The sequence below is a fragment of the Anomalospiza imberbis genome, chromosome 17 (genome assembly GCF_031753505.1).
Source record: "Anomalospiza imberbis isolate Cuckoo-Finch-1a 21T00152 chromosome 17, ASM3175350v1, whole genome shotgun sequence".
Lineage (NCBI taxonomy): Eukaryota > Metazoa > Chordata > Aves > Passeriformes > Viduidae > Anomalospiza > Anomalospiza imberbis.
Genome location: NC_089697.1, coordinates 11,319,295 through 11,342,539, shown reverse-complemented (window position 1 = coordinate 11,342,539; position 23,245 = coordinate 11,319,295). Strand labels below are relative to the sequence as shown.

General features: G+C 46.9%; 1 protein-coding gene across 1 annotated transcript in view; it reads left to right on the top strand.

Moving 5' to 3' along the window:
• The first annotated feature begins 18,410 nt into the window (after window positions 1–18,410).
• GNAS (GNAS complex locus) overlaps window positions 18,411–23,245 on the top strand; it is a 131,864-nt gene continuing 127,029 nt past the window's right edge. The window contains exon 1 of the mRNA XM_068208008.1: window positions 18,411–18,738. Coding sequence (XP_068064109.1) covers window positions 18,495–18,738 — 244 coding nt within the window. The 5' untranslated portion in view covers window positions 18,411–18,494. The remainder of the gene's footprint in view (window positions 18,739–23,245) is intronic.

Here is a 23,245-nt window from a genome sequence, read left to right as displayed (position 1 = left end):
TTGGTATGTGATGTCTTCTGGGCTCTGGATGGGAAAGCAATAGTTTTCCAAAACTGCTGTGCAGGGATTTTTATTTTTCCCTTTCATGTTTTCTTTCAAACGCTTCTCTTACACAAAACCCACAGAGAGAGTTCCAGGCAGCGTCCACCCGTATGAAACCAGACATTTTTTTCCATAATCTTTTTATAGATTTGATAATATTTAACTCGGCATGTATTAAAAATGTATGGAGTACATAAAATTCATTATAAATGTCACCAAACGGGCCAATGGCTTTTTAATATCACTGCCACAAGACTGTATTTTAACCTATTTCCTGTCTGGATCCATTCCAGTGGCAATTCCAGGAGGGGAATATATTTAGTCTATATTTACTTAGTCTGTTTAACTTTCAGTTAGTGTCTTTGGCTGATCCCGTGGCCGTGCTATTTTGGGATAATTTATACAATATTTACATTAAATTCTGCTAATATTTCCTCGCCTCTTGAAGTCGGATTACACTATTTACATCTCAAAGGCCCAAGCTGGAGGAATAAGCAGCTGTTCCAGGCACCAGAGAGAATTTAGTGTAGGGGAGGCTGCCAGCAATGAGACCATGAGTCTGAAATACTCGTGGAGGAATTATTTAGGATTGGACCAGTCCTCCATGAAGGAAGGGGGAATCATGGAATGGTTTGGGTTGGAAGGGACTTTAAAGACTGTCTAGTTCCAAACCTTCTGCCATGGAGGGACAGCTTCCACTGTCCCAGGCTGCTCCCAGCCCTGTCCAACCTGGCCTCGGACACTCCAGGGATGGGGCAGCCACAGCTTCATTGGAAAACCAACTCCAGGTGTGAGGTGGTTCCCCTCACAGGGCAGAATATCTGCCCAATATCTAATCAAATCTGCCCCTTTTCAACTTGAAGCCATTTCCCCTTGTCCTGTGGCTACACACTCCTGTCCCAAGTCCCTCTCCAGCTCTCTTGGAGCCCCTTTAGGCTCTGGAAGGGGCTCTTTGATCTCTCTGGAGCCTTTTCTGATCCTGGCTGAACAACCCCAGCTCTTCCAGCCTGTCTTCACAGGCTGAGCATCTTTATGGCCTCCTCTGGACTTGCTCCAGCTTATCCATGTCTGTGGATCGGAGGGAACTCCCTTCATGTCTGCAGAGGTGGAGCAAAGCCCTCAGCTGAAGGGAATGAAGTGTCTCTCCCTCTGGTCTCTGTGTGGTGTGGCAGGAGAAGCAGGAGAATGGTCCTGAGCTGTGTGATTGAGCCTTTTACAAAGCTGAGAGAAACCTTCAAATCAGAGTTTGGTTGCTTAATGAAAAAGAAAAGAAAAGAAGTAAATTTTGGATTTATAACAAAAATTAAGACAAAGCCAGATTCAGCATCACTTAATTTAACCGCAAACATGCATCACAGTTGGAGGGGAAAACACTCCTCTCTGTATAAATGGAAATTTACCTTCAGGGTTGACCTGTGCAGTAATGAAGCAGCAACTGGATGAGATCAAAGTGCACAGAGCCAACCACCCTCAATCCCAACAGTATTTGGCAGAACAAATGATTCTCCTGCATTGAAGGCACAATGTAATTTAGTGGTCCAGGGAAAAAATCCAAACTGTGAAAATATTTGACAGCTACTGTTCTCTAGAGGGGAGGAAGAAACCAAATTAGCTGGAATTTTGGTCTATAATTATTCTCAGAGGAATCTACAGATTTTTAAGTATAGGGGATGGTTCCAACAGACATTCTTAATGGCTTGAAACTCTGGAAGCAAATCTTGCTCTGAAAGCCAGTGAAACTTTAGGAGGAATAAATATTTTTTTTTTCTTTTTACTCAATTTAGTTCTCATTTTCAAGTCCATGAATTGTCTACAGTTCATGAACAAAATGTTTCAAGTCTTCTGTCCTTGCTAATCCACCCTAGCATTGGACTGAAGGACATTCATTGTACTTTAAAAAATGTCTCATTTGTAAAGTTCCTCACTTCAATACTAAGAAAATCTTCATCAGTAGTAAGAAAAACCTACCTGTGGAGAAATAATCTGTCATCCAGAAGGATTTTGTTGGCCTTGGAACTGATGAAATGACATTAAAAAAAAAGAATAAAGGGCAGAGCCAAAGAGAGAATTGAAGCCGAAATTCCTGTGATTCAGAATGATCACGGAATAGAAATTCTTTCTGGCTTGGACACCACAAAGCAAAGCACAAGGCAGACAGATAAAACACCTCTGACTCCTCCATTTCACTGTCATGAAATATCCTGAAACATGGGGGTGGGAGGGGAAAAAAAAGAGTTCAAATGAATCATTTCTGTTTTCTAGGAACAAGAGGGTGAGATTGCTAAAGAGCATTTTTAGCTCAGATGAATAAATAAATCAGAGCAGGGGTAATGGAACTCCTAACCACTGCAGGTGTGAGGTCATAACAGAATATTAACCAAGTCTTTCCTGAAAGCTTTTGCTGACTCAGTCAGTAATAATCCCAGTCTGGGATGCTCAGGCTGATTTATGGGCACTAAAAGGATGATGTGAGTTAAACCAGCTAAATTGCTCCCCTTCCCTAACCCCTCTGAATTCCAGGGTGTGTTTGCACTTACCCATCACTCAGGGCACCAAACTGTTGCCGGATTACTTTGTCAGAAGCTGAATTTTCCCTAAAAGGCCACAGAGAGGATGTACAGAGGGAAAATGAGCAGCAGTCCCTGAGTATGGCACAAGGGCAGACACACACACCCCACTGAGAGCAGCCCTCTGCCAGGGCAGCAGCGCCCATTTAGGACCACTGACACCACCTTTTCAGTCCACACAAGATTCACATCCTTTAAAACCAAAAAACTATTAAGGTTACTATATTTAAAATTTTTTTAGATTTTTTTTTCACTCTGATCACGTGCATATTGTGACAGGTAGGTTGGCTTTTGGGTTTTTCTTGCCTGTTCAGCAACAGATCACAGGGCAGTGATCATAATGAGAACTTCATTTAGTATCCTGCCTGCTTCTCCACTCCTGGACTGATGGGGAAGGGATGTGATCTGCCACTGATGGAAGATTCTTCAGGCTGAGAACAGAGCAGGGGAGCAGGTGAGGGATCCATCCCTGGCATCTCATCCTTGATGCTGCCTTTGGCTCCCATCTTTTCTGCTGCTTCAGCTCCACTTAATTCTTCAGCACTGTGGCACAAATATGTGGGTTTGAAGATCTCTGAGCCTATCAGAAAAAAAAAAAATGAATAGGCAAGGATCATTTTGGGCACAGGTAACAGAAGGTTCTTGCCCAGTGACAAATATTTCCCCTGTGCTTTCCTGCCCAGGTCCTGCTCTTCATGCTCAGCCTCAAAGAGGGGTAACCACCAGTTCAAATCACTAAAACAGTCTAAAAATCAGTGGAGTCCAGAGTTTTGTGGATGATTTAGAAAGACAAAATCCGAGGGAATTATGCCTGTAAGTGCTGTGTGTGCTGCTCTCAGTGCATGTTTAGGTTTTAGCACCAGTTAAGCATAGCATAATGGAACACAAGTTCATGTTTTTAGTCCCTTTATTAGTGCTTTTAATGTGATGCTCATATAGTTGAAGGCAGTTCTTGAGCTCTAAGTAGGAACATCTGGAAGAAAATAATTTTCCATGTACATTGAAGTGTGCTGGGCAGCAGCAGTGTTTGGGAGGGACAGAGTGGAAAACTGTACATGTCTGGTTAAAATACACCCAGTCCCTCTGGGTGAGGGCAGCTCTGGGTGCAGCTCCTGGAGGGCAGAGGGTTTCATTCCTGCAGGTCCTGGCTGCCTGTGCAGACTCATCTCCATCCTGCTGGGCTGTTTCCACCTCCCCACATCATCTTTCCTGCTGGAAATGGGTCCTTGGCTTTTCCCTGCCCCGAGCTGTGGCTCAGCCAGGGCTGCCACCCTCGCCTTTTGCTGGCATTTTTCTGCACACACACAAAGAGATGCTGCTGCTTCACCTGCATCTTGGAGATGCTGCTCTTCCTTCAGTGGCTTTTGGTTTGCTTCAAATCCTCACATTTCTTCTGTCTTATTTGGATTCGTTTCATCCAACTGGTTGAAAACAAAGTTAAGGCAATGACTGCTCTAAATTAAGTGTGCACTTTATCTGAACTCAGTGTCTCACAAACACTGTCCTCAGGACATAAACCTGTAACTTCAGTGATATAGAAGTCACCAGAAAACTCAGATTTTATTCAGAAAGTACTTAAGAAATGAGAAATGTCAAATTTTTTTTAGGTCTAAACTTTTTTTTAACTACTCACATATTCTACTGATTTTTTTTTTTTAATTTCCTGTCAGACCAGCCCTAATGAATAAATCCAGATTACAAATTGGGAAATATTTTTCCTGAAGACGTAAGGTTAAACCAAAGCCAAGGAGACACTGGCTGTAGGCCTGGTGTTTAAAACACCAGCCATTTGTTTGTTATGGGCATCCACACTCACATACAACTTTATTTTCCATCTGGCTGTCGCATTCTTTCTCCCAAGACTGGGTATCCCACCAACATTCTTCATGAATCATCCTTCACAAGAAATTTCACAGCACTTCACCACTTTTCCCATCTGTCTGAAAGCCTTCCAGGATAGCAAAATAGCATTCCCTTTGTCTTCAGCAGACTTTGCAATGGGCAAGCCCACAAACCTAACCCAAAGCCCCTTGTATGAATGGCAGAAGGGATGAGGATGGCTCTTAACGTGTGTTTTGTTGGATTTCACTTTGACATGTGAGATGTAAAGGCTGTGAGAGCAGGAGAATTTAATCTCTTTGGCCAGCAGGAACTGAGCCTCTGCCTTTTAAAATTGCCCCCTCCTAGAACACATGTAAGCTTGCAAGTCAGGAAATAATAGAGAGACAATTATTCATCCGAGTATTAATACTTCTTCTGATATGATTGTTTTTATTTTTGTGGAGCACAGCTTACTTTGGAGCTGGCCAGCATTTGGAAGCTCTCCATCCCCAGATCTGATATCCAAAACAGGAAGCGGATTTGACAGGCACATGCAACACTATAGGCGAACACAAAGCACCACCGTAAAGGGCTGGCTCTGGACCAGCTTTGTATGTGATGTTGAAACATTTGGTGTTCTGCTTAAGGTTTCTGCCAGGAAACATCTGTGAGATTCTGCTGCAGATAACACAAAGTGTTTGATCAATCCTACCTAGAGAGGCACTGGGAAAGGCTTCGCTGCAGAATCAAAATGTGCCCCGTGTTGGGATAGCCTGGGTGACCTGAGGCTCGCAGGGCTGTTTGCATCACCTTGCTGGAGCTCCTCTCGCCATTTCCTTCATCCATCTCTTCTCCACTGGCTGTCACAAATATCTAAACAGGACTTTTGTTTTAAAGAACCTTTTACACCCAGTTTATCCCATGCAGGTTAATGGATTATTTAGCCTACTGACTGAAGCAGAAGCCATTGAAATGATTTCTGGCCGACTGGCAAATACAGCTCTCTTTAACAGAGAAAGCCAAACAAAAATAGAAGGATGAAAGTTAGTGCAAAAGAAAAGCCCCAGAACCACTCAGTGCAAACCCTGCTCACGCTGAAAGGCTTTTCTTCTCCCGGTGAACACCACAGCCTGATACACAGCAGAGCCTGGTAGTGCCTGGCCCTCCTGTGACATTGCTCCAGCAACCTCTCAGTGATTAAAATAAGGCTCCAAACTCAGGGCAAGGTCAAACAGCCCTGCTGCTCCTGGAGGCCTCAGCACCAGCCTGGGAATCAGGAGTTCAGGCTGCCACAGTGGTGTAAAGGAAACTGCAGCTCACAAAACCTTTCTTTTTTCTTTTCCCCAACAAAACTCAATAGAGAAGTGACAGCTTTTCCTCCCTCTGAAAATCTGTGCTAAGGGACACTCCTGGTTTGGTTTCCCTGCTGTCCTGGTGCTGAGCCACACAGGACCAAAAGAGCAGAGTATATTTATTTCAAATGCCACCATGCTACCATTGAGAATTGACAACCTGGCAGCACAGAAGTATCTCCAATATTTAACTTCTGTTCCCTTAAGCAGCAGACCAAGGATTTCCAAAAGAAGATGATGTGTTTGTCCCCTCCTGTAATAAGAAGAAAACAAATCTGTTGGGTGTGATGCTCTCAGCATACTGATTTGACACCTTTTCTATAATTATCCCCATGTGTGGCTGCAAACGCCCCTGGAGCAGGTGACTTATCTCGCCTCAAACACTGTCACTTAGCAACTGAGGTCGAAAATGCAGAGACTGGTGTCCTTAGCAGCAGTTACTACACAAGTAATGTCTTCTCTTCTACCTTCCATGGCATCGCTTGTCTTTCTCAAATTCTTGAAACAGCAACTAGTGAAAGCTGAATGACTGGTAAAACCAAAGGGACATTCTTGGCAGCAGAAACTTCTGCTTCAGGAGCCAGGTATGGTCCTGGCAATACTCTGTGTTGCTCCCAGCTAGGCTGGAAGGTCTGTGAGAAGGAACCCTTTCCATCTCTGTTCCCATTTGTGATACCCAAAAGCCTGTTCCCATTCCAGCACCAGAGCAAAGCATGGCTGAGGGGTTTGCAGGAGCACACGTGGAGCTTCCCAGCCAAGCTGGGTACCTGTGTCCACAGATCAAATACTCATGTTTGCACATCTGGCATTTGTAAAACTGTCCTAAGGGCATTTTGGTAACAGGTTACAACCTCTGCTTAGCACAATGTTTAACTGTGCTGCTGAAGAGAAGGTCAGAGCACCACACCAGAGGAACTTGTGCTGTTTCCTTATTGAGCCCATACCCTGTAACTTTTTGGAGAGATTGTTGTTTATCTTATCACAAGTTGCCTTAGCAACAGTCAGACTGTGGATGCACAGAGGAGCTGCAATTAAACCACGCTTGCACCTTATTTTTTCCACAGAAATCGTAGAGGTACACAAGTACCACCTTTCCTGCTGTGGTATTGAGAGAGACTGTGAGCATTACAAACTACACAAGTCAAAAAGGCAGCATGGTTTGGAGAGGATGTCTGTCTCAGTGGCCATAGATTTTATAGGTGTAAATCAAGGAGTGCAGGTTGCAAAGGCTTTGGGGGCAGGAGTTGCTTTGTGTGCGCATTGCACAGCACACTGTGAGGTCTCAGCACTATCAGAAAATGGAGGTGAAGCCTAATTGCTGCACTTTTCTTCAGTATCAGCAAATGGCTCTTTTCCCCAGCAGTTAATTAAGTCAGCATAGGAAGGAGAAAGTTTCACTTGGCTATAAAGAGCCCTCCCCCCTGGATTCCACGTCCCGCGTTGAAGTGCCATGGACAAACCAAATGACAAGTGTTCCCAACACCAGTGCTCTCCTGTGCAGCCTCCAGCACTGGCCACTCCCTGCTCCAGGCTCTCCTAAAAAGCCAAATTCTTGGGCTATGATAAACTGGTAGGGCTGGAACAAGCTCCCAGGATTTAAAAATGAGAGCTGGACTTTGCTTGTGGCTTGCCCTCAGAGGCTGACAGTGAACACGCCAAACTGCAGGGATCTCATCAGTGCCTTTGCCAAGTAAATCTGGTTTGTCCCTCACATCATTCCTCACATGTTTCATGCTGAGGGAGAGTACAATACAGCACCGGAATGAAAACACAGTTTTGCTTTTCTCTGAGAGGCTGGCTCACCTGAGTAGGGAGTGAGAAAACGTGGAATTCCTCTCTTTGTGCCAGTGCTGGGCAGTCACCGTGGTTTGAAGCCAAAGCTGATGAGAACTGATTGTGTGACAGGAGGGAAGAATTCCTCTGGGGAGGTATTTAGCCCTGCAAAGAAGCCTGGGACAAGCAGGATGTTCCCGTAAGCAGGAAGGAATGGGGAACTACGCAAGGCATGAACGCGACTGGTCACGAGCCGTCAAGGAGGAAGAAGAGGGAGGAAACAAAGGGCATTGGGTGGGGTGATGGAGCTCCGAAACAGGAGCTGGCTCTAACGGAGAACGATGATGGCATTACAAGAAATCCCACACTTGTTTGGCAACACTGTTGATATTGGGAATGAGGGATTTTAGTTCAAAGCCATCTCCCCATCATTCCACGAGCGCTGCTGGGCCCCTGTGAGACAGCCTTGAGCACGAACTTGACTTCTCTGCTGCTCAGTTCTGACTGCGACTGTAGCATTTTATCTCTTTATGAAAATTGTTGTAATCAGAGTGTCCTAGGCCCTCTCCCTGCAGTTTGAAGGCAAACTGGGAATGTGGACTGTTGGTGCATTTTGAAGGGGAAATGCTCTGATAAGAGGTGAAAGGTTTGGAGGTAGCAAGAGGTTGACATGAATGTAAATAAAATCTATTAACAAGAAGCTTTGGGTAAACTTTGACTTTTAGATAATGAGAAAGGGATTGGTTTGTTTTTTAAAGTACAGAGAAGCACATTTTCCTGATTTCTCTTCTACCCCAAATGTAAAACATCTTTTATTGAAATCAGAGCAGTTATTGCATAACCAATGAAAGCAGAATTGAGTTAATAACCTTTGATGAACAATATCTATTTTAAATTAATCAATAGCACATGGAAAAACCCTGAAATACTGATTTTGTTTCTTCAGACACAAAACTGACCAAAAGCCAGTTTAAAATAAAATAAAATAACAACTGGCATATTTTGTAAGTCAACATTTTTTTTTATTGCCAATTTATTCCTTCAAAGTGTGGGGCTGTAAAATTTGGATTGTTAATGGGATGGAGAAGCACAGATTTCAGCTACCTCTTCATTGCAGTGGGTATTGCCAAGCTAATAATGTAGTTACAGGGTGCTGCTTTCAATGAGGGGTAAGTTGTGCCAAAAAAAGCAACACTCATAAATTAGGTCATATATTCATGTTGTCCAATTGTTTCATGTACCAAGTTTACTGAGTATTTTCTTTAAGGGCAAAGAATAACCAAAGGTATATTGCACAGACTGTTCTTCAAAACAAGTTTCCAAAAATAATAAACACAGGAAAGCAAGTTCATATCAGTCATTAAAAACTTAGCTAATAGAATTTAAAGTAAGTAAAGTAATTTTTTTTTTCTAATAGAAGAGCGGAAAAAATTATCCTTCTTTTCCAGGAGAGCTTTCCATGCTAAATTACCCTCAGGTACAAGAACTGTAAGAACGCTACAGTTTCAGCAGGATAAATGAAGTTATATATGATAGACTACAATTTAAACCATGCATATTTTATGAGTAAGGAGAAACCATTTATGAAAACAGAAATCCAACTGCTGGTGAGGGTGAGGTGCAAGGAGTGTCCCTGTGCCAACACAATTGTTCTCATTGCTTCAAAAAGGGGGAACAAGCTCACAGGGAGCTGTTCCTGTTTCCCTGTCCTTCAGTTCTCAGATGGAAAGCACAAACTGTGTCCATCGATTGCTTTGCAGGTACATTTACTGTATACATTTCCAATCACTAAACCAAAGGCTAGGATTTGCTTTCTGTCCAATAATCCTCATTTTCTCTGAAATGGGAACTATTGATCCCTTATGTTTCACTTTAATCCAGACTCTATTGCTGAACTAGTACTTTGAAATGTGGCTGTAGGATCATCCTTTCTGAATTAGAGTTTCTCTGCTTGGTTTCTTTCCTGATACAAACAACTAGTCAGAGCAGAAGTGCTCTCCACATTGAAAACAAACAAACAAAAAAACCCTGATTTTTTTAACAAGTGCTCAAAAGTGTAGTTCTTGAGTTTAAGATGAATGCACACAGTCTCTATGCAATGTATCCTTAAATGCTTAACAGGCCAAGTGAAGAGACTTAAAAGAATATCCTAAGTAGCAACCCAAGCATCACAGAGGCCTGCATGATCCACCTAAAATAACTCAAATGCTTTTGAGGAATGGCTACAGTGTTAAATATTTCCACCTATTCATCCTGTACCAACCCAGCTCAGAGCAAACTAGGCTGGAGGCTGGGACAGCAGGAGTACAACAGCACAAGACTTCTGGCTTATATCCTTAAAAATACTCTGAGCAGGAATAATTAGCAGGGCAGAACACAAGTTGATCTAGTAATATTGGTAATGTTGCCTTACTCAACAAATCACCTTTCTGTCATATTAATTATTTGCTGAAGCCATTTGCTACTTAAACTGTGAAAGCTGAAATGCATCTGTGATTTTTCCTTTTAATCTTTGGCTAAGGATTTTGTAGTAGATAATCCAGCAGAGAGTGTATGGTGGGTCTGTGATTTCTGTCGCCAACTGTATCTGTGAATGAACTTTGCAGCTCTGAAAACACAGAGCCCTTAAAGATTATTTGCCAAAAAAGCAATTACAAGCTGCTTGGAGGCTGGTACTTGTGTGCAGTCTCCTTCCATGTTATTGTTAGCTTTAAAGGGAATTAATCAGAGGGTGAAGCAGAGCTCCCATCCAGAGTTCAGTCAGAATGCTGGAATGTGTTTGCACCCCTCAGCACATGGATGGAAATGTTCACTTGAAGCAATGCAGGTGGTCAGACCATGCCCTGGATCACACCAATTCCCAGGGCTTCCCCAGCCCTGGCAGCTGCCTGCTGCTCCCACACAGGAAAGGGAATTAGTCCAGGGACTGTGCCTTAATTACAGTCTGGCAAAGGGAGTTTGTCTCTGTGGAGTGTCAGTGCTGCAGAGGAACGAGCCCCTCTGAAGTCCCCAGCATGAGTGAGGCAGCTCAGGAGCGACACTCTGCAGGCTCCACACACCCATCTGCCTCTCTGCTCCAGCTCCAGGGCACTGCTGCTCTCAGTGGAATTGAATTCAGTCCATGTGAAGGCTGAGTGATGGTCAATTTTGCATTCTGCACCTAAAATCTTTTGGAAAGATCGCAGACTGGCTGGTGCTGGCTGTAGGAAGAGCTATTTCATAGCGGGAGCACAGATGTCCTCAGCAAAAATTATTAAAGCTCATCAAAACTTCCTTTGCTGCCCAGCAAAAAACACTCCTTGAGATACAGAAAAGCACATTTTTAATTGGAAGAGAGACCAAAGTATCTTGTATCATGTAAGATGGTTTTTTTGCCACATGGAGCCGTTTCTTACCATGAAAAGACTTCATTGCCTTCATTGTTCCATTCTCTTGTAATTTTTTCAGTAGTAAAATCATCAAGGGGAATCATGAATGCTTTCCACTTCCAGGAGGGCTTTATAAACGAGAGGCTTCAAGGTGTTTTTCCCTTGACACTGCTGTTCTTTCACTTGAGCCTTTCCATTTGGTTCAGTGGAGGCTGCAGGTCTCCAGGTCAGCACAGAAGGACCCTCCTGGGTGAAGGGCAGCTGTCTGTCTGTCTGTCCTAACAAACACAAGTCTTTTCCTTGGACACTCCAAGCTGATGTGTTTTGGCTCTGTCCAGGCAAAGAGTTAATCCTTACTCTACAGAAACATTGGGATGTTGGAAAATATGACGGTGAAGTAACAGCAAAACACAGCACGCTAGGAGGATGAGAAGGAACATTGCATTTGCCAAGGGTTTTTTTTCTGTTGTTGCACCAGATGAAGGAAGGTGATAAATTCCTGATCACTCCCTTTTGTGCCTGCACCTGAACACTGCAGCATCAGCAAGGAGGAAGAAAAGGCAGACACCTGGATTGATGAGACACCAGATGTGTGAAAGCATGGAACGAAGTAACAGCCAAAACGGTGAGAAAGAAATGAAGCTGTGTCGTTCTTGTTTTAACTTTGAATGAGGCTGGTGCTAACACACGGGGCCTCATTAGCAGCTCACAGGCGGCACTGAAGCTGGCCATGGGCAGGCAGCAGCTCTGCCTTTGTTCTGGGTGGGCACTCGGAGGGATGCGGTGCCGCAGGACCAGGCACAGCCAGCCCGTGGCACTGGTGACATCTAGAGGACTCCGGCTCTCGGCACCAGCCACAGCTTGGAGCAGGGGAAGGATGGGCTGCCCGGCCATGGGGCATCTGCTGCTGCCAGCTGAGCTCATCCCTCAGCGATGGGGCAGAGGAGAGCGCTAAAAACCGCTCCGTGCGCTCGCGTAGCTGCCCTGAGGAAACGCAGCTTCAGATTTCATTAACTGAGGGTGTAAACTGCACTGCTGCAAGCAAGGAATAGACCAAAACCTGCTGCTTCACTGCTGTGACTGACTTCTCAGGAGCCTGTGCCTGGGGAAGCTCTGACACTGTCCCCAGACCGTGACAGCGTGTGACACAGAGCAGATGCAGCTGCTGTGCTCCGGGAGCATCTCCCGTGTTCCCCTCCCAGTCACTGATGGTGTCTTGCCCTGGAAGCAGTGCACAAATAATCAGAATTATGACTACAACTGCGCCTACAGTGCATCGACGCCTCAATTTCCTGCAGTCCGAATGACAGGCAGGTGCCAGGCAACACCAAAAAATACCCAGAGAAGGTGTAAGTGGGAGCTCCAGCTGCTCTGCAGGGCAGCTGCTTCCCAGCTCTTGTGGGAATGTCACTGCAGTACCTTCCTGAGAGCCTGGGTTTGCTCAGCCTCCGTGCTGCTGGCAGCTCCGACTCTCCCTTGGCTCAGGAGTGTGTTGGCACAGAGGCTCAGTGGCAGAGCTGCCAGGCTGCTCCAGGGCTTGCTGGCAGTGGGGACACCCGCCTTCCCCACATCCCCTGTCCTGCGCAGCCAGAGGGGCTTTTTTTACCAAGAAAGTAGATCCCTTGTTTCTCTGACATTCTCTCCTTTAAAGCTGCATGAGAACGGTGAAGACTAGCAGGCAAAGTCAGCCTGACCCAGTGTTTCAATGGCAAATATTAAACTGCAGCACTCAGAGAAATGATGAAATCTCTACTGGTAGAATTTAACAACCTACTTACACTGGAGCCAACCAGGAGAGATTTATAAAGCTGTAAAATCAGCTAATTCTGTTTTAAAGTATTTCAGAACCTGAACAGCACAAGCTCTCTTTAAAATCAAAAGGCAAGTTTGACATTAAAAAATGAGATTATACATTGTGGCCAAAATTAAATGCTGTTGACCCAATCATATAGCAAGTATTTGTGAGGAATAGCAGGGACAAGGATTTCTGGGATTGCTTCCACTCAAAGAGAAAATTGATGGTAGTCTCCATTTCTCTCAAGCCTCCAGTCCATGCTATTCTAGAAGTCCTCTTCCACATGACATCCTCCCTTGCCCACAATACCTCCCTGCTACCTGTTTGCCCTTTTGCTCACTGTGGGGACCATCAGCGCCCAAGCCAGCTGGGCCCCACGTTTGCAGAGTGTTTCTCAGAAAGCCCCTTGGGCTGCACAGTCAGGCTTGGCACTTGCCACACTTCAGGTTTTAGTCACTCCAAGCAGAGGTGTGTGACTGCTCCATCCCTAAGGCTGCCAGAGCAGCGTGTAGCCCTGTCACCCACTGCAGCTCAGCCCCGCGTTCATTCCGAGAACAGGAGCGCTGACATACGATGCAGGGTTTGCAGCACGGGGCTTTTAACCAAAGCAGGATGCTGGCTGGACTCCAGGACATGCAGTTGTTCTCTGCTTACTACACTAAACATGCAGTTATGTTATCCAAATTGTACATCTGAGTAAGAGTTTGCTACTTCAACCGACACGCTTCGCTCGGAGCTTACTTGTTTTTTCCGAAAGGTTGTGTGGTGCTCTCAGACACTGATTCAGAAATGAGTGTTCGTGCCCGACTGCTTTAATTAGTCACACGGACCGAGGAACGCGCCCGCACTGAAGCAACACGGGCTGGCTTCAACTTTATCCTTCAGCAAGGCAACCCGCGCTGCTTCAGGACGCCAGGGCGGCCGCGGAACGGGAAGGACGATCGCTGGGAATTGCCTGCTTCGCAGGGAACACGGTCATTGCCAGCTGAGTTTTCCGCCTGCTCGCCCTTGCTGTCTGCCCGTCCCTTATCGCCGCGCTGCGAGCGCCGCTATCGCCCGCCCGTCCCTCGCTCCTGCCGCAGGCGCTATCTCAGTGCGTGAAACCACACGGGCTTGTTTTTTCCTACCCGGCTTGATAAGAGCCGACAGATGTCAGTGCAGCCTGAACAACACGGGGCCGTGCTCTGCTCGGGGCTCTGCTCCTGCAGGAACATCCCCGGGTGGGAGTTCCGCCGCCGGGGGTACCTGGGCGAGGGGGAGAGCGGCGCCCAGAACAGTATCGGTGTGTTAGGGGAGGCTGCACAGGCTCGCACAGCTAAAAATACCCGCCCAAGTATTTTTAAAAACACCTTCGAGGGTCCTTATAAACACACAGCCTTTTGTTGACGGAACAAGACTGCTCATTTATGCTGTGTATTATCCTTGAAAACCTGCTCTGTTTGCGCAGAGAGTCCCATGACAACCTCGGCTTGCTGAGGGTGCCACAATGATCTCAACAACAAATGTGTCCCTTTATCTGCTGGAGAGGGACAGAGGGGAAGCAGGAAGTATCTGCAAGCAGTTAAGAAATGGAAATAAGCTGCTTTATCAAAATATTGCTTTGCTGTTTTCACAAGTGCAATCCCAGTGGCTTTCTAGCCCAGCTCAGGGCGCCTCTTCTGTGGAAAGTTGATGCCAGATTTGTGTGTAAAGCCCAGTAAAATCAGTGGGATTGGCTCCGTCATCTGGTTAAGTGATGTCTGAATGGAGGGAATTTGACAATGGGGTTTCATCTTTTTGCCATAAATACATTTTTAGGTGACAGCTCTAGGACAGAGAAGGCCTCTCTAGGGAAACTCACTCATGGTCTGTTACTGGGGGAAAAAAAAGTAAAAGTATTTTGGTATTCCTGAAGGCAAACTGGGGCATGAAGCCACAAACCGAGATAGTCAGGGGAAAACCAGCCATTAAGATAGCCAAGGGGAAAGGTGGCGAGTTTTATTGTGTTTGAGAATGAAAAGTTTGTGCTTTAGAGTTTGGATGGTGGCAGTGGCTGGCTCTGTGCCTGGTATTCTATCCCTCACTGCAGAGTCAGGACCAGAGAGAAGACAAATGCTGGATCAGGGGATGAAAGATTTCATCTAAATCTCACATCTGCACAAAGTAAATCGGAATATTAATAAGCTGGATGTTTATCTACTCAGCTACACACCCCACACAGTGAAGTGCAGAGCTTTGCTCCCGGAGCCCTGGACCTCTCCCTGTGGCTGATGGGGACCAAGACGGACTGAAGGGTGTCAGTCAGCCTGACATTTAGACCAGGACACTGTCCCCTCCCCAGGGGTATCTACATGCTCCAGTCTCTCCAAACAAAGACTTAGCCTTTTTTGTACTTGGAATGGTGTTCAGTGTCCTAGATGGAGGTCGCTTTGCTCAGCCCACACCCTGTGAGCCCAGGTGGAAGCTGAAAGCTGCTGTGCAGTAACAGCAACAGTTTGTTGACCATGTCTTCAGTCACTCTGCCATGGCTAGAAGCACCAACACCTCTTGTCATTTTATATCTGAAATACATTTCAAATGGAGCTAATTCTACCTATCGTGCCTTATCTGTGCATCATGATGTTTACTTTACAGATAAGCCGCCTTTTAGATTAAGAAATGTGGTGAGGGCAGTGATGGTGGCATTGTGGTTATAGGCATCAGGAGCTCTCGATTCTCAAACTTCTTTAGAAAGAAGACAAAAAATTAACAGCTTAGATTGATACTTTAACAAGAATTTAGGAATCCATGCCTGAAATTAGGCACTTGGTCACTATTTTTGACCTAAACTACAGTGCAGGAAACAGAGAAATGACAGCAAAATAAGAGTTAAGTGAAGGAAAGAACTAAAAGCAAAGACCAGATAGAATCTTCTTCAGCTAAAATTAATGGAAAACTCTCACAGTGTGTAGTGGGTGTTCAGTCATATAAACACTGAGCAAATCCCACAAATGTAGATTCCTCTCCTTATGCCCTGAAAGCCTTGTTATGTAACTGGGTGGCACGATTTATTTTCAGGGGTGCTCAGCCCCATTTGTTGCTCCAGCCAGATGTGCACACAGCAGTCTCAGGGGCCATTTCAAGAGCTAAGCCTTTACTCAGATGTCTTTAACCACCGTGCCAGGCTACAGCCACCTACACTGGAAAAGCTGAGTGCAAACTGGGGCCCAGAGAGCGGCTGCCTGTGGCAGGGGAGGGCCAGCAGCAGGGCTGACACGTGCTGCTCTGCACCAAGAAATGAGGCTTGTACATATGGACCACTTACTCTAACAGCAGTGGGAGTCTGAGTTCAATCAGTTATTTTCCCTCCCAAGGTACAAATAAATGCAAATTTTACTCATTGACATTTCTCTTGCTGTCGTGTTTCCTAGCGTTGATCCAAGTTTTTTTGCTTGTGTGTCCATGTCTCTTCTTTTAATGCTGCAGTCTCACAGTTATTGCCTCTTTTCTTCCTTAATATTTTTTGCATTATCAGATGGCCCATTCTGCTTTTTAACCTCTCCATCTTTTTCCCACCGTTGCAGGTGGTAGAAACAACAGAATAAAAATGGAGAGATCTGCAGCCCAGTGCTCAGGAAAAGACAATTCTCTATCCCCTTCCTCCCTCCTGAGAGTCAGGGAAAGGCAGATTTGAAGGTAATTTCCTCTTCTATCTCTGAAACTGTGTGTGATTTCAAAAAGCTGTCAGTCTGTGTCACGCAGCCTTCACCCAGGTGAAACTTGTGACTTTACCCTTGCTGTCCCTTTTGGCCACTAATTAAAACTGGTGTAAGCAGGGAAGTGATGAACTGTGCCTGGCATTGCTAACAGCTGGAATTCAAGTAACTACATCTATGCTGTAACCACAGGCAGGGCCACAGCCAGGGCTACAGCAGGATGTGAAATTTCTGACTTACGGAAACAATTGGTAAGTTTTCTGACTTAATCTAAGGGTTTGGAATAATAGGATGAGGGAAAGTCTGTTTTCCACTTTGGAATCCTACTTCATTTTCAGATTTCTGCTTCAGAGGATGGACATTACAGCCAAGGTGGGCTTGGTGTGCTTTGCTGAACTTGTCACCTGCACTGGCAAAGTTTTCAGAGTAACCAAATCAAGACTGGCTGACCTTAAACTTGTCTTGCTGTGAATTGCACCAGCAGGAAAACCCTGCTTGCCTACCCCCAGAGCCAGGAGAACAAATGTATAGGCTGAATGTTCCTACTAGTTTGTTGTTTTAGTTTTTGGGTTTGTTTCTTTTCTTCACAGTCCTCAAGAGAGTTCCCTTTCCTTTTGGCAGGTGGCACATGGACAGATCCCCACAAACCAGCCTGTTTCAAAGAACTGTCCTGTCTGTAAGGACAAGATTTGTCTCGTCTCAGTGTCTCTCTAAAAAGCACAGGAAGAGAAAGAAAACTATTAATAATCTTCTCGGCTGACCTTTACATTTTCTTGTTATATTACATTCTCAGGGGTGTGTTCATCAGAAGAACGAACTCTGGGTCCCAGAGGAAAAGGCATTACAACAGTGGAGGCAGAATGAGTCATGTGGGCATCTTGAGCCTGATGTGAGATGGATTTATTCCTGCAACAGGCAGCAACTGCTGTCAAATCCTGGGCTAGCAGTGATGTGCAAAGTGAACTTCCCTGCTGTGTAGTGATTTCATTCTTACACTTACTAATTGTTGTACCAATTGCAGGAGATTTTGAAAGAGAAATTTGCATCAAGAAGACACCTAACTTGTGAGCAAGCACCGAGAGGAGAAATGGAGATTTCAGTGAGAACCACACGGGCTATTTGCAGAGGACAGGCTACAGCACAGAGAGCTGATTGGAAAGCTTCAATTCCAGAGTGCAGGATGTGTGGCCAGGCCCCAGAGAGCATTAGTCATCTCATAAGTGAATGCTCAGAGCTGGCCGGAGATGAGTACAAAATACAGCATGACAAAGCTGGCAGTGCTGTGCAAGCCCATGCTGCTAGGGAAGGGGTACAGCCACAATCAGCATCACCACCCCAGGCCAGGTAAATTAAGAGAACTGAGAAGCTAAACGTGAAGTTTGTTGTCAGAAGGCAGATGTGGTGCCTCCAGAGGAAGTTCATCAGTTACTTCTCCACTGGATGACGGCATTGGTAGAAAATAACAAGAAGTCACTGACAAATATGTGTGCGGCAGGAAGTGAATTAAAAATGGGGCACGAACATGGCACAGTTCTTAGTATCCTTCTCTCCAGCGGGCTCAGGTGTTGTGTGGAGGAGCTCAGGCGCAGTGTCCAAACTAGACAGGGCTCTCCCTGGCACCGCAGCATCCTCACGATGGGATGTCGGCTCAGGTCCCGACCTGGCAAAAGCCAGGGTGAAACGTCAAAGCAGCGCTGGCTGCGCTGCTTTGGGGCGCGGGGAACGGGCAGCGCTGACCCCCGGCTCTCCCCGCGGGGCAGGCGGAGAATCCGCACGGAGCCCGCAGGCCGCCGCCGGCCCCGGGCGCTGCGGGACGCGACCCCCGCTGCCGGGGAGGGGCAGGCGGGGGGCCGCTCCCCCGCAGGGCCGGCGCTGCGGCGGGGGCCGCTTTCCAGAGAATACGGTAAACATGTCCGCATCACGTGCGGCCGCTCCCGCCGGCCGCGGCGCGGGACCGGCCGGGAGGGCGGGACGGGACGGGACCCGCGCTCCGCCGGCCGAGCGGGGCCGCTTTAAGAGGCCGCCGGGCGCCGCCGCCTCGCCCTGCCCGCCCCGGCGGAGAGCGATGCCCGCGGCGCCGTAGGGCGGGTGGCTCCGGCACCATGGGGCTGTGCTACAGCCTGCGCTCCCGCCTGGCCGCCGCGCACCCCTCCGCGCCCTACGGCAGCCGCGGCGAGCCGGACACCCCCGCGCCGGCGGAGCACGGGGACCCGCAGGTGCGGCACCGGCTGCGGCAGGACCTGGTGGCCAAGGAGCGGGCGGACAAGAAGCGGAGCAAGAGCATCGACAAGACGCTGAAGGCGGAGAAGCGCGAGTACAAGCAGACGCACCGGCTGCTGCTGCTGGGTGAGCGGGGCGGCGCGGTTCGGCCCGGCCCGGCCCGGCCCGGCAGGTGCGGGGCCCGAGGCCGCCGCCGGTGCCCGAGCGGGAGGAGGGGGCGGCGGCCGCGGGGGCACCGGGGCGGGGCGGGCGCGCACGTGGCGGCGGCGCCGGGCGGGGGCTCCGGAGGCTCGGCGGGGCTGCGGCAGCGCGGGGGGAGCGGGGCCGGGATTTGCCGTGCCCGGCCCGGGGTACCGGGGCTGGGGGGTTCCGTGCCCGGCCGCGCCGGCTGCCGTGGGCGGTAGGAGCCGATGGCCGGCCCGAGGGAAGGAGCAGCCGCACCCCAGGTGATGCTCGGCGCCAGAACGGGGCCGCGGCCGCCTGTCGCCACGCTGTCCCCACGCTGGCTGCTCACACAGAGCCATGCAGAGCGACCGCGGCAGCAGCAGCGGGGGCGGCTCTCCCGTGAGGAGGAAGCCCGAGTTTTCCGTGTGCGGGAGTGATTTGCCATTGTCCGCTCCACTCCCCGAATGCACAGCGGGGAGATGCAGCCTCTCGGGCTGCGCGGTTCCATCCAGCGCTGCCCCGTGCACCAGCCCTTGTTCCCTGCGTGGCAGCTCCTCCCTGCCCTGGACTGCGCAGGGCTCACGGGCAGGATGCTCCTGCACGGTGACAGCACCGGCATTGCCTTCCCGAGGGGTGCCCTATGGAAAGGCACTTATTTAATTCTGCAGTTGTATGATGTCTGAGCTTGTGTAGTACACGACCCCAACCCAAACAGGCTTAGAAAGTCATGTATTGGCCTTCAGGTAAGTCAAAAGAGGCTGGAAATGTTTCCACTCCTCCGCCTTCCAGTGCAATATAGGTGGAATACAGGTTACTCTGAGCATTTTGGAATAATATAGATTATTATTCATAGAGAATAATAGAGAATATTCAAATGTTCACAAATAATTTTAGCGCCTCTCACGCTTGGAGTGTGTGTGTTTCTGCAGGGCATAAACAGCAAAATTTGGCCTTCATCTTATTGGTGTGTGTTTGCAGCCTGTAATAGAGAAGCAGAATTTTAAGGCGCTTTAGAAAACAATATTGGACCTTGGTTTATGCATCTTGGTGGTAAAAGTTTCTATTCCAGAAGCAGAGCTTCTTTTGATGTGGTTGCAGCTATACTGATGCAAGTGTGTTCATAAAGGTGTCCCTCCTTCTCATGGGAAGGGGGTTGAGCAACACTTGTGGGAAGAGTAAAGCTTGTGTGCTGTGACTGTTGGTAAGGAATCACACCTCTACCCAACGTGCATTCCTTTCAACCACCCCATACCTGTAGGTGTATTATCATTTGGTGTTTTAATGTATTTCCAGTTTGTTCTGTAGTGAACAAGTGTGGGAAGGAGGAGCCGTGAGAACTTTTGTTTCTTTGGAGATTAAGTAAGTCAGAAGAAAAATCCAACAGCAGGGCTAGTTTTGATGGTAATCTGCAAGCCTTTAAGTCATAAAGGCTATCTGATACAGGCTTCTGTAGGCAGTATTTCAGTTGCCTGGTTTTTAATAAAGAGCTGGGTTTTGCTGCAATGACATTGAACACTGAGTGGGTTGAACAACACATCTGAGTGGTTTAGAGTTGTCTATGGTGAAGCCAACAGAGCTTTCTTTGTCGAAATACTGATTTATAAATCTGATGGATATGAGTCAGTGTTATGCTGGCAGTCGTTTATTACATTTCAGCCTGGAGTTGAATAGCAGGAAGTCACTTTTTGGCCCTCTTGTAAATCTTGGGATGCCTCAGAGACCCATTTCCCTGCTCCTTGCATGGGGACTGTCAGTTTTCCAGTTAGCTTCCTTCCCTTGCTGCTTCTCCCCCGCATCCCACTCTCACTGTTGCTTTGAGGATATTCTGTTTCTAAACTGGAATATGAAGTTTGGGGTACATTTGGTGATCCTTCATGTACATCAGCAGGTATTGCTGCCACAGCTGAGTGTGTCTGTGAGAGATTGCTTAGGGATTGCACACACAGATTGAGCAGGAGGGTGATGTTGAATGCAGGGGGCAGGAGCATCCAGCTGGGCTTTAAAGCTGCAGCTGAGTCTTCTTCTAAGGAATGGAGTTAGGGTGGGGAAAAAGTGCAGAGCCAGGAGCTTAAGCTGGCTCCTTAAAGCCAGGAGTGTCTCCTTGCTTGGGCTGAAGCTCAATGGCAAAAGCTGCAGTAGATATTTAGAGTTTCTCACTTGTGTTCCCACTTTTTGGGCTGACATGCTCCTGTAGGAGTGCATTGCTGACATGGACAGCTCTTTCTCAGAGAGTAACAGATTTTAGATGAAAACTGCTCTGATGCTTCAGGTCTGTCCTGTCCCCAAGGCTGAATTATTTGTATCATTGTGGCTGCAGTAGCTCGTGCACTTCCAAGGGCTGTGCTGGGAATGTGGAGGCATTCCACAGGCAGGAATGTTCCTGCCTGTGGCTGGGCTGTGCAGGACACAGGCAGTGCACAAGTCACTGTGCCCGTGCTGTGTGGTTTGGTGTTGTAGTGTGTGTGTAACTTACACTTCTGTTACTCAGAGTATCACCGAGTTTATGCTCTTCAGACGCCTGATACTTACATTCCCACATTGTAGTTCCTTTTTTTGGAAGGACAAGTTCATCATTTTAGCTGTCTGCTCAGGGGTGTGCAGTGCAGTTACTCAGTGGACAGCTTTATGCCATTAATTGATTGAGTTTCTTTAATAATTTTGCAGTCCTTTTTCATCACCACTGCTGTATAAAATAAAATCCCAAGCCTTGGAATGTCTCTTAATTTCAGTAGAGCAAAGATCTTGCATCTGCTCTGTTTTGGAGGCAATAATCTGACTTTGTACTGGCAGCGGAGCAGTGGGAGGTTTTTTGCTTTGTTTTTGTGAAATGCTCAACCAGGTGTAATCTTAGTGGATTTTGTTTAGTGAACTATACAAGTCACAACTTCAAGATTACAATCACTGTTATGTTGGCAGCATAGTGTGAGTTCAGTGATACTACTGGGAATAGGAGGTGATTTTTCATTGCATGGGGTTGTTTTCTTGTTGGAGAACAATCCTGGCTCTAAAAGTGAAAGTCTGTGGTTATGGGGGAAAAGATTTTAAACTTTGTCATAAAACAATCCTATTAGCCGTGTGCTTTCTTCTTACTTGTGACAGTAATTTAGGTTTTCCTTTTTTTTTTTTTAATTTTTTAAATTTTTTTTTTTCTTTTGAAGACTTGAAAGTATGAATCTGGTTTGCTGTAAGAGAGTGAACTTGGGCTGGTCCCCTCTCGGTGCTTTGCCAATCTCCGTGTACTTGGCTTTTTCACTCTCTCTCTGAACCCTTGCCTATGTAAAAAGTACTTGTAGCTTACTCCCATCTTGAAAAGGAACTGCAGATACCAATATATGAATAGTGATCTATACACTTGTTACCCTAAATATTTATATTAAACTACAGCTTATAAAATAACAACCATTCTGAATCTTCCCTACATCAGTGCTTAAGTAAAAATGGTTTTAACAGAAATATTTATGCTGGTGCAAATATGAATATAGGGTATGCCAATGGGAAGTTTTTATGTGGAAATATATTATATAAAAGAAAAACACACTTTAAAAAGCTGGGAAATAGCAGCGTGAAGACTGACCACAGTCACCCTCTCTGTGTGTGCTGCATGGTGAGCCCCTGCCTGCCGTGTAATTAAAGACTGTTTTGTATGGTTGACATTGTATTTTCTTCCACAGAGCTGGTGCTCCATTCAGGGCACAAGATGGATGCTGTGTAGTGAATGAGCAGCTATTCAATATTCTTATCCTCCTCATACAATGTGTCACCCTGTGCCCTGGTTGCGGCACTCTGTCCATACCCTGTGCTGAATAAAGAACTGTTGAGCTCCTCATGCTGTAGCACTGATCACTGCAGGGACTGAATGCTTCACAAATGTCAGTGCATGGCACTGCTGTGAAATGAGGTGGTATCCTCGTCCTTGTGTGGATGCTGGAGGGGGAAATGCCACCAAAGACTAAAGCTGAAATTGTCCAAAGGCACCACTGATTTTATATGCCCTGACACTAATTTTAATCCACAGTACCCAACTCCTTTTGGTTTTTTTGGTTTTTTTTAGTAAATACTTTGTGTAATTAGATCATGGACCTCATTGTTGTGAACACTCAGCACTTTTAGAAAGGGAGTTTTAGGTGCTCTAAGTGCAGCCCAGGAGTGAGAAGCGCAGCTGGTTATCCCGGGTGGAAGCCGTGTGCTGCTCTGCTGGTCAGGCAGCTCTGTAGCAGACTGAAGCTGGCCTGGTTCTCCAGGGCAGCATGTAATGGCAGATCCCACAAAATATCCCTTCTCTTGTGGTGATTCCCCATCTTGCTAGCTCACAGGAGGTTATCTTGGCACTGCTTCTCTCGGGATGGCGTGGGAGAGGAAGACACCCAATTATAAGGACAGGCATATGCTCGAGCACTTGACAAAATTCCACCTTGTTGACAAGATTTTCATTCACTTGCACCCAGTTTGTTTCTTGTGCCCCATGTAT